We start from the raw sequence: 12,545 nt of genomic DNA on the forward strand, positions 1-12,545 counted from the left end.
TTGTTGATATCTGTGTCATCTGCTAGCTACTATCTCAAACACCATCAGATATCAAACCATCAATGACGAACTACATCAGTCACTGCAATACTGCAGTAGGGTCAAGACCAATCATCTCACTAGTGTGTCTGAAAAGCACTGCGACAAGATACTACAGTTACTTTCAAAGTTTAAGGTTTTTTAAATTTTTTTTTTAATAGGTTGGCGGATAGAATTTTTTTTACAAGAACAAAAGCTTTTAGTCAGTTGTGAAAAACTGTTATCAGATTTGATTTTGTCCACCAGGCGCAATGAGGGGGTTCTGAACTAATAAAGGGAAGATAAGGCATTCAATAATGTAATAGTTAAAAATCCAATTCAGCATATAGCTTTAAGGATTACGAAAACCCATGAATGTATAAAGCTGAATCAATTGTAGTAAACTGTATTCACAGCAAGTAAAAATAAGTGCAGATAGTTTCAAAACCGCATGCTACAAGTTTTGAGCATAAAATTTGTAAATGTGCATTGCAGGCCCTCTAAATTAATCAAATTTAAGAGAGATTGCACTGTAAGTCTTAGACATAACAAAATGACATGCATAGGTAGACAAATAACTGTTTAAATTAATACTGTAATCATTTGGATCATCAGGAATCATACAAAACTACATATTTTTCAACTTTATAATCAGGCAATTTGTGTTGTGCTCTTTCAATGCTCTAGGGTTTCTAAACCAATTAAATAATTTGCCTTCTAAATATATAAAAAAAAAAACATATTTATCCCTGACAATGCAGGCTTCCTTGCACTGATGCTGCATTTACTTACTTTTGTCACACTTCAGTATTCCAACCAAGCAACACAATTCAGTGTGCTTTTATTAGGCACGTAATACGTGTACGCTTGGAAATAAGTTAGCAACATTTAAAGATACTATGACTACAATCGGCTGGTGCAGCGTTTCACAGCGTTTTGAATTTTGATACTATGACTTAACCTGTTGTTTTGTTTTAACATTCTATTTTCGTTCAATACTTGGATTTAACCTAACCTAAAACATGTTGTTTAGTGTTTGAAAGACTAATTATTTATATGATTTATAGTAACTGTAGGAAAAATGTAATGTGTAACCTGGGTGCAAAGTGCCTTTGCTGCACTCAAGAAGCTTTCCAAACTCACCTGCGGCTCATGTGCAGCAAAGTGCCACTTCGCACACTAGTTACACAAATTACTATGAAGAACTCCGTAACTGTTAACTTTGTGGTAAAGAAATTTTACAATTTTTCAACAAGTACTATGGAAAATTGTTTAAGACACAATTTGATGGATCTATTATTGTTATAACTAAACTGTCTGTTGAATTTATACAATTAAAATATAAGTAACAGTATAATGTACATTTTTGTCCTTGATTTTCAACCAAAACTATTACATGGACGTTTTTAATAGCTCTTAACCTAAGTTTTTAACAGTAAGAAAATCTCGTGTTAATAATGTCTAAAATAGGTTACAGCTTTCAGGTATTACAGTTATAATAATTTGCACCCCAAAGTGAAGATGGGTTCACCACATACGATGTTGGTATTCTATTTCAAACAGCTGAATAGATACAAAACATGTAGCTGATCATTAAATAAAGCTATGACCAAAAAACTTATTGAAGTTTAGGGAGCCAAAACCACAGACAAGCAGATGCAAAATTCAAGCTACTCAGTATTTTAGTCATTATTGAGCATTAAGCTAAGATTTTGACACTACCAAAGTTCAATAAATGTCTTTATATTTTACATTATCAATCAATTTTGACATAAATTCTAGATAAAAGTATGCAGCGACATAAGGGCATTAGGAAATCAAATTAAATAAGATTTTATGAATGGATAGGTGTTAATACAGGCACGGTTTATGTGAAGGTGAGTTGAAAGAAATAGTCGAATAATTTCACTTGCCTTCAGGAAAAAAATTATATTTTTTTCAAAGGGACTATAGCTCTTCTAAAAGCATAATTTGTGCTGGACCGAGTGGAGTCAAGTTGCAATTTTACAACAAAATTGCTTTTACTCAATCCATGTAAACCAGGGTAATAGTTCAGTGCATATTAACTGACAAAGAATAGTACCTATTTCAAAGAGTATGTAAATACATTTTGGATTGATATACTAATCAAAAGTTTTTCGATTCAATGTTTGAAAGATTTATTACTATTAACATTATAGTTTTGCTTGGCAAATTCCTAACATAAATTATTTACCTTAAACTTTTACATAACAAATATACAGCAATACATAGATACATTATACAGACATTTTCATCTCTAAATTTATAAGCTGTATTTATGTTACTTTTTGCTTATAATGCACCATTAAAATTTCAAACCGTTTCTTTTAGTAAAAGTTATTGCCAGATATTTAGGCCCACATCTTTAGATCAAATATGTAATTTAAGCTTAGTGATTACAAGCTGGTCTAATCTACGTTAACAAATTACAAAAAAGTACCAAACGCTCGGTGGAATATTAACAAATTTAAATGATTGAATAAATCACTGTTTTAATTTATTTGATTTACAGACACGTTCAGGAGTTGATGTGTACAGTAGTTACATTAAAATACAGTTAAAATAAAATAAATTATTCAAGCTTAAGCTATATTATGAGAGGCTGTTTGAATGGGTAAAAGGTATTTGATTTTACATATGCTGAATAAAAGTAGTTGCATTCAGTGAAATCAAATATTCAACATAATCAAAAGACATTATCACATTATATGCTTTGGTTCAAGGTTTGTTTTTAATCAGCTGTTATATTTATTTCTTTAGTTTAAAATTTGACTTAGCCTACCGCCTTTCTCTATGCGTTTGTTTTCCAATTTAACTATGGATTACTGTTTGAAATTAAGAGAAAACACAGGAGACTCGACTGGGGAGTATTAACTATTCTTTTGTTGATGTTTACCATTTTTGTTATTTCTTTGCGAATGCAGTAACCCATTTGGCTCACTGTTAAAAACTGTTGACTTTCAATTTCATTTTTTTATGTAATTAGATTTTTTTTGGCAGTTTTAACTGCATGAAACAAGTTTTTTCAGGCTAGAAATAAATTATCACATTATACATCAACCAAATTATACATTTGAAAGAAATCGTTTAAGGCGTTTTTGAGATCTTTGTGCAAGCATGCTTACAAGCAATCATTGCTAATAATATAAGAGTTTATATATAGGATTTTATAAATATAGGATTTAAATTTGAATTTGTGGCTTCAGCTAACCACCTGTCATTATTTAATTGAGCCTATTTAACATATGTTTGCAATTGTTGTTAACTTATTATTCACTTTGTTTTGTTTACTTTTATTTCTTCTGATATTGTACTTTTTATCACTGTAATAAACCTTCTAAATTTAACATTATATTTTATTTGTACTAATTATACAACACCTACAAATTACTTATAAAATAATATGAAGTAGCCTTTTGGATGATTTCAACCATCTACAGTATTCTTTTTGAACATATGCTAGGGTGAAAAAAGCAAGTAACTCTCTACAACACCTAAAAGCTTAAAGAAAGCATTTTAACTGTGGGTGATAAAAAGCTCTCATCAATCATTCAAGTAAATAGGGTGTCTACCAATCAATATTTAGTTTAAAAATGTTTTTAGTATTTAAAGAACAGTAAATGTTAACGGTTCATTTATTCAACTGTGATGATTCTTAATATACAAATGAACAATAATCATGAGTTGTGTCAAGTGTTGTTTTTGTACAACAATGTCTCACACATGTTGAGCTAGGTAGACACCCTGGAAAGTGACTACTCTGGGGGTGGAAATTAGTCGCTCTACAAAAACAACGTTCCGTGTTAGAGCACTGCACACAGACTGACCGAAGAAGACAGTTTACGCAGGCCGGCAAAGCTGAACTTGCGACTCTCATTAGGCGAGGCGGGGGTAACTGCGAAGGTCCATCCGCCCACTGGAATATTGAGGTGGACTAGAGAGAAGCCCCGTCGGCGGGGGGAGGGAGGCATGGGGTCTGTCATGGTGGGTCACCTCTGCAGCAGACTGCGGGGACCAGGCAGTTAGCTCAAAATCTCTACAGAGAATTCTACTTGTGTGTGGACACAAAATACAGATTGAGGGGAACAAATTTAAAGGACGATTTAACTATTTTAGATTTTAGACATATTCCGTAAGCAAAAATATCAAGAAATATGTGAATCAGTTACAATCACATACCAGTTTTTAAAAAAGTAAGCAACATTGAACATTTCTATACAAACATACCTAGACAGAGATTCCTTAACTTTTTAAACTTAACAATATGAATGTGTAGGCTACATACCGATGATTTAGAGACCACAGTGCAGTGTGATATGTAAACTAAACTTTCTCAATAATAAAACTGCACAATTTGAAGTCTGAAAACCTATTGCTAATAGTTATGATAAAATCAAAATCTATTGATGCTCTAAGGGGAATATAAGTATTAATAATTCATTAGAAAAGGTATTCTGTTGAGAGGATTGAAGATAACTATCATGTTTAAAACCAATCTGAGGTCTCTGAAAGATTTAAGTTTTTAACTAAAATTTAATTAGGATGTGTCAGCAAACTAAAACATACTAGTATCTCCGAATAACTCTTACAATTGTCAAGCAGTGGGATTAACTGTGATATTTTATGGGTAAAATCACCAAGTTGCAATATCTTTTGAACCATACCCAAAAGCATTGGAGAACTATTTGGTATATAGTTGACTGTCTAAGGAATAAGTCGGCCTTAGTCACTAACAAGACTACAAGATCGCGCCACTCATCCTACACTCATCTCCATTCATACTTGGCTTAAAATACCTACTTTGTATGGTCACTATTTCATTGAAAAGTATAAAAAGTATAAAGTATAAAAAGGAGACATGACCCAATCAACTAAGGCCTAAATTAATTAATTAAAATTAATTTTGATCAAAATTGTTAAAGCCCATTATTAATCCAAATAAAAATAAAACACCTCGAGATACCATGAATAACATAACAAAATTCATGACAAACATGCCACATGTGTTAGGCCTAACTGTTGCTCTGTACATATCCCCACACATTTTTTGGGTTCAGGGGGCTCAAAAGATACATTTCAACCCACAACTCAAACATTTTGATGAAAACAATACTTTCTCTATATACTAAGTAGGGAAAGAAAGTAAAATACCCCCGCCGCAGCAAACCTGCACACTAAGCGAATTTCCATTTGCCTGATTGTTTTTACACTAAAATGTCTCCTTAAAAATATCACATTCATTCCTTATTTAAATATAATTACTTTAACGAGTACTTAGGTTTGCTGCAACAGGGAGGGCAACACACTAAAAGTGTGTTTTTTTTGTTTTTTTTTTGTAAAATGTTATAATAGTTCAGTAAGAAATAAATGCATTTTCCAAATTTGATCGAAATATGTTCATAAACAAGCAAACTACAACAGTTTACTTATTCTCCATAAGAATAACATGGAATTTTAAATTTACAATTTTTTAGAATTTTCTCCGTAACCATTAGGCGCATAACAACGCTTTAATATATTAAATTATTTGTTTTGTTAAGCTCTACAAAATAGTTTGGAAAGAAATTGCTAAATTTGATGTTTTTTGGGTCAAAATGGGAAAAACCAATTTTATACCCTAAAACCCCGTTCCCATAGTCCGATCATGCTGGTTCGCGAGCTCGTTCGAATAAATGTAGGTTTACTAATAAATAAATTGAATAAATTTGTTCATACCAAATTTCGACAAAATCGGACCATTTTTGCTTGAGTTATCGTGCTAACGGACACATATATATATTTATATGAATTTGAACGGATAGTGTTTTTGGCCTCTAGGGACCTCAAAAAACCGGCTAGGGTGTATAAAACCGGCCTAAGATGATCAGAAATCACGATTTTAAATTACTACTACAACCTCTGACGGGTTTTATCCAGAGATAAACAGATGGATGACATAGATTAAACACAATGTTATCATTTTATACCTAGGATACTGCATGTAGACTTACTATCCTTTTGTAAAATCTAAAAAGTGGTTTGGCGTGTGTTCATGTGGTGTTACGATTGGAGCGCTGATGTAGGCAAAATATCACTTTTATTTCTTCTAAATATCTTATAGTTTGAATAAACTAATATGGAAAAATTACGATGTACATATATTCATGAGGGTGGGTAGTTATCATTGACATTAAAACGGATAACGGTATGGATAATAAACATATGTCACTAACTTACTAATGTGTTTACTTTTTTAAAATTCCTTCTACAGAGGTGACAAGTTCTTTTTCCAAGTGAATGTCATTTTAACTTAACAGCTGTTTCAAAACAAACTATTTGTTATTGTTTTTACTTTTCTTTCTTTACTTATATTTAGTTGTCATAATTTAGCAATTAATGCAGTGAAATTGATATAAAAGATAGGTATGGACGATTTATTTTATAATGTCTGAACTACGTCGGCATGCCAAATTTTTGGTTGGTAAAGCAAATGTCAATTGGTGTGGTAGGTCTCTAGAAAACTGACCAATAAAGCTGCAGGGTGTCAGTATAAACCAAATTCGATTCATACCATACCATAATTTTACCAGTTTAGTACTTTATGGTTCAGAAACTTGGGCCCTGACCAAAGAACCGAAAAACCTTATTGCTGGGTTTGAGAAAATATACGGGCCATTTCAAGATAACTGTGGTTGAGATAGGATGGAGCAGAGAGCTAAGAGGAATATTAAAACACATGCTTTCCAGAAGTAAAAAACTCGGATGGACAGGCTATGTGTGGAGGAGAGATGATACATCAACTTTGAAAAATGTATTCCAAGGAGTAGCACAAGTAAGACGACCACTTGGAGGACCAAGGGATTAAGACTTCTCCAGACTGGGATCAACATTAGAAAAGGGGAGGGATAGAAGAGAATCAGATTCCAAAATCCTCTTTAGGTTTAAGTGGCCACTGAGGTAAAATAAGGTACTCTTTAAGTGAAGTTTGCCATGGAAGGTAATATGTAACTTAACCGTACTTTAAACCAGTGTGTGTGAATCGACCAATCCCACTTCAAGGCTTTTCAAATCAACACAATCACTGCTTTATTGTAAAATTATCGGATTTAAAATCCATATAGTTAAAGCCTACTACAATCGGATGAAAGAAATAGACGTGGTCTTGTGTTTACAAGATTATTTTCCCTATTAAAAATGCAAGAATCTTTTTGTATTCGTGTAAGATAGCTGTTTTGAATTAGTTTTAATCGGCTACTTGATTCCCGTACGTAGGGCGGGCCAACAGCTAGTGTAATATTAAGTTTGCACATTTACAGAGCTTGGGTATAGGAATGATTGCAAAGTTTTTTTGTATAGAGTCAGTCTGAGCATGGCAACATGAGTATAGTTGGAGAATATTTTAATTTCACTTGCTTATTTTTTTAATAACTATGTTTTTTATAAAAAATAAATATCTTGAAATCAACATACATGATTGAAAACTAGGTAGTACCTGTATATACTATTTTTATCTTGCAATAACTTAATTTCCAATAATTAAAAATGTAACAAAATTAACAACACTGTAAGAAGTAGTAAACAGAATGTTTTACCAACATAACATGATTCACCTGCTTGGAATACCTCCGCTTCACCATTCTCGCAGCCTCAGACTGAGTGAGGATAATTGCGGTTGTGATAACACTTATCATTTATCACACGATAACAGGAGGTTCATGCCTATTGTGCCTAGGTGAGCATGACAGAGTTTGAGGCAAGTACTCTAACATCTAGAGTGTTGAAATTGTTTAGAATTGATAAATCAAATTATCATTAGGACGCACAACAATTAGACATAGAGTAAAACATATTTAGTAAGCGATGGTGGCTATTGCTTACTGTATTGACATTTTCAACTTTACACCAGCGAATAAACGAGTGTTGATTTCTTATCAGTGGATATCCAAACTAAGAGAATTTTAAAGTTCTGAGAGTAGAGAACTCACTTAATTTCTGACAACTATTTCTTAAAGAGTACCAACACCCCGTAAGAAAAATGGTTGATGCTATGAATAACATTCAATCGAATGTGTATCATGTTTTCATGTAAGGGCATATTGAAGACCTGACACTAAAGGATAAGTTATAACAAAAACAATATAAATAGATACCCCTTCAACCCCTCTCCACCCCTAAATGTAAACACGAGTCATCTTTGTGCAAAATTTCAAGTAAGTTCATCAAGTAGTTTTTACGCGATAAAAATAATTACATGTGGATTGGCAAAGTTATTTATACACAATTGAATCTAGAGCCAAACTTTTCAATCAAATGTAAAAATTGAATTGGACATTTCAAAGAATTTTTGCATACAATTAGTCAATGTTATTAGTGACAAAACTGTTGGAATATTAAGTACATACATTACATCAACAGTTCAACAAGTGGTGTTCAAACTCATGACATGTTTCGCCTATTCATTCAGGCATTGTCAAGTTATCTTTACGAGAATGATTCATCCACATAAGATTCGTCAATTACAAACAAATAAATATACATTATACTGGGTGTCCCGGAAAGGAATGCACTTTTAAAACGAACAAAACAGGAAAATGGCTTTATTTACAGCAATTTCCCCAAGAATACCTGTTTGTACACTTCAGGGAAATTACTTGTGAAAGATTACATCTTCCAGATGTAGACCTCTACGGTGCCGGCACTTCGCCAAACGAAAACTCACATCTGCGAAGACTCAACGGCAGAGTTCTGGTGAGATGGCTTCAGTTTCCTCACGAATATTTTGCTTTAGATGATTGAGAGTAGCAGGAGCGTTGTTGTACACCCAACTTTTTAGATACCCCACAAAAAAAGTCTAGTGGAGTTAGGTGTGGGCTTCTTGAAGGAAAGTTATTGTTACCAAATCTGGAAATGACTTTCCCACAAAAAAGCTGACTTATTGTAGTCATGGAGTCTCCTGCTGTATACCCATGCTGTATTTTTTTTTTTTTTTTTTTTTTTTGCCTGTACTAATTGAGTTTTGTGCGGGTGAAACTGCAAATCTTGTTTCAAAATGCGGTAAATATTGGTTCGGGTATATTCAAAGCAGCAGCGTGTTTTCTTACTGATCGATGTGGATTATCCTCTACAGCATCTCAAACACGCTCGATATTTTGTTCAGAACGCGCTTCTCTATGGCGACCGATGCGACGAGGTTTCATAGTTGATCCTGTAGCTTTAAATTTGCCCACCCAGCATTTAATAATATTCACTGATGGCATTTGGTTTTGAGATCATGAAGTCTGTATTGAGCACGGAAGTGTCGTAATGAAAGCGTTTGATAATAGTCGCGTACACAGAAAGCACACTGCTTGCCGGTAAAGCCATCCATGGCAAATGACTTTCCACGGCATGGCTACAAAGCCCTGATAAGCTCCTTATCTTATCATTCTTGGACATTCGGCTTTCCCCAAAATAAAAGTGCAATCCTTTCTGGGACACCCAGTACATGCATGAAAAAAAACACATTTAAAACTTATAGTAGACCTACTATTAACCGGTCGCGGTACGGAGGTAGTCTGCCTCCGTAAGATCACTTGACAATGCCTGAATGAATAGGCAAAACATGTCGTGAGTGTGAACACCACTTGTTGAACTGTTGTTGTAAGGTATGTACCTATAATAGTCTAATTATTAAACAGATCAGGGGCTACATAATGAATGTAAAGACAAAATTGTAGTCATTACACAATGAAAGTATGCTTCTATGACACGATAGTTACAAAACTCCCATGCCACCCCTTTTATAATGACAACTATAAAATCTGAGATACAAAAAATATTTCTAATCAGAGGACTTGTACTTTAAAAAGTTTTTTTTTATTTGTATTGCTGGCAACATTTTAGTTTTCTATTAGCCTTATTGCCTTTATAAAAACTAATTGTTATTATGGAATAAACACTACTAGTGGCCTGTAGGGACATAAGTCTCTAAAAAGCTCAATAATGTAATAGCTATTTACATTACAAGAGTGTAGTAAGAGCGTTTTTACATCACGCAGGTGACATAATTCACCTAAGTGAAAAGTGATGTAAACACGCTCTTGCGTAACGTGTAACGTACAAGATTTTACCTGACCCGACAATATACAGGGGGTTACGTACAATATTTTTCATTATCCATTTCACTCATCTTCTAACAGTAACGTTCTTTTACAAACAAAAGCTAGGTTAGGATCATTCTTTAAAGCATAACAATAAAATTCAAGCGCACAGCTGATTTCTAGCGTTAAACATCGTTGGCTCCATAGAGGTATAATTTTGAAGTTGAGCTCTCAATGTTATTTAAATGGGTTTCATTACCTCAACGAGTGAGTTTTTGAAACTTTACATCACTCGAGAAGTAAGGAAGTTGTATACATCACGCTTGGGATAGGGAAGTTTAAAAAGGCGAGTTAGGTAAAACAAATTATTCTAATATTCAAACTCACTCAGAAATATATTATTTATGTGTCAGAATATAATATATCCCTGTACACCATATCTTTTGTGTAGATATTTGTATAGACTCTTTGACATTTACAAAGAAAGTGTAGAATAAATATTGAACATATGTTTTGAAATAACAACAAAGCAGAAGTTTTCCATTTAATCTCGAATCGTTAATTATTTAGTCAATGTGAATGTTGAAATACAGTATTGGAAATTGTCTTCGTCAAATAAGAAAAGGCAAAAAATGGTGTGTTGACATAAACTTAGTTCTTGGTCAAAACTGCTAAATTAGCATCCCTACCCAGTTATCATTTCTAAGTCTATGCTCATTTTGTAAAGGTTTGACAGAATTAGTCTTAAGTAAAGGCATCCCATTGACAGAGCTTAACCCTAAATTTGTTTCTGATGAACATAAAAAAACCACTATTATTAGCCTAGTGTAAGTATATGTGGTGGTAATCCTCCTTAAGTTGCGATTGATTTACATATTCTACAAAAAAAGGGCCTAATCAACGTTTAATTACTAACTATTTTGCGACTGGTTAGGGTTCCATTACCCAGTTATCGAAACTAATCACGACATAAATATTTTTTGTTAGTTTTAAGAAACGGAAATTACCTCTACGTTCTACTGTTATATATAGGTGCTTTCTTTTCTACCATGCATGCTAGGCTATACTATTTGAACCTATTTTGCTTGGAGCAATTAACAAAGTACTTAAGTACTTAATGAACAAATACCTACTGTACGAACCTACTTCATCTTTATTCCCAAATTGTTTTCTAAGAGTAACCGTTGAGGCTATTCCACTTCATACAAAATATTGATTAAACACTACAATAAATCTAAAATATAAAATATAAAAAAATAAATCTTTAACATATGTTTTGAAATCAAAACAAAGAAGATCTTCTTTTAATCTTGAATCGTTTCTTTAATCTTGAAAACAATTTATTTCAACTTTGACATAACTAAAAAGACTTTATTATTAAGGGTAACGTTATCCCTTTATATAGTTTGTTTTATATAGTATACAGTACATTGCAGAATTGACTGGCAAATGAGTAATCCAAATGTAATATTGCTTACTGGTTTGATGATTAATCACGATCAGCTGTATTGAAGTAAACAAAAATCAGCAGTAAATGGCTTCTAATGCATTTCTTATGGAGAACATTTTACGTTATATCAAATTTTATGTTAAAATTTAGGGAATTTCACTATTTTTCCCGCCGTCACAGGATCGAGACCTTTAATTTGAGCCCTCTCCCGTCGTTCTACGACTTCCCAGTCGCCCACAATTTTGACGCTAAGAATCGGCTTACGTTATTAATATATAGATTATCGGATTGATGAAAGTGACACTGTTTGGAAATAAAAGTAAATAGCTGAAAAAACACACAAAAATTAAACTTTGTGCACCATTTCCAATTTTTTACTGGCACTTCTATTCTAGTAGTTATTTTGCTATAATCATTTCTGCCTCCCCTAATATTTTCTCTACTAGTTTGGCATTGGTTGGTGCATACCTTGCTATTACTTAGTACAGAGCCGCGACGTAGCATGTGGTAGTAGCTAAAGATACTACCATAGCTGGGTCTTGGCCGGAACCCTCCCTCGGTGAGTGGAAGGGACTCTAAGCTAACTAAACTATTGCTGGCGGCACCAAACACTGCTCGTTGTAGACTTCGAGGGGTCCCCAACGAGTGAATAGTCCGACACTGAGGTGGTGTACTCATCTTTATTCCTCAACACACTTCACTAATACCATTACATTCCACTTTTATTTGGCTTTGTTTAAAAACAAATATTAATTTTAGTTGATCATTACACTTTACTCTTGTTTTAAGTCATAAAAAACTAGTTTTATGCATGAACAGTTTTGGTTTCCAGAAATCCTACAATATTCATCACAAATAAAATCAAGTACCCTGTATTCTCATTGTTGGGCTGTTTGTCTGGGACTCATCTTACCCCTTTTAACCAACTTTAGTGGTTAATTTCTTTAAACCCCAGCAAAATAAACATGGCAACAGCTGCAAAGTTATAGAGGTCAAAA

General features: G+C 33.3%; 1 protein-coding gene across 5 annotated transcripts in view; it reads right to left on the reverse strand.

Moving 5' to 3' along the window:
• LOC128982958 (kinase D-interacting substrate of 220 kDa B) overlaps positions 1–12,545 on the reverse strand; it is a 306,316-nt gene that overhangs the window by 289,251 nt on the left and 4,520 nt on the right. For 3 of the 5 annotated variants that reach the window (XM_054402066.1, XM_054402065.1, XM_054402064.1), the window contains exon 2: positions 12,016–12,277. In XM_054402066.1, coding sequence (XP_054258041.1) covers positions 12,016–12,225 — 210 coding nt within the window. In that variant the 5' untranslated portion in view covers positions 12,226–12,277. Of the gene's footprint in view, positions 1–7,614; positions 7,659–12,015; positions 12,278–12,545 lie in introns of those variants that run through there. The other 2 variants (XM_054402067.1, XM_054402068.1) reach the window with 2 other exon arrangements.

Source organism: Macrosteles quadrilineatus, unplaced genomic scaffold (genome assembly GCF_028750875.1).
Source record: "Macrosteles quadrilineatus isolate MER2022 unplaced genomic scaffold, UCM_ALF_1.0 Scaffold_1__1_contigs__length_201487025, whole genome shotgun sequence".
NCBI lineage: Eukaryota > Metazoa > Arthropoda > Insecta > Hemiptera > Cicadellidae > Macrosteles > Macrosteles quadrilineatus.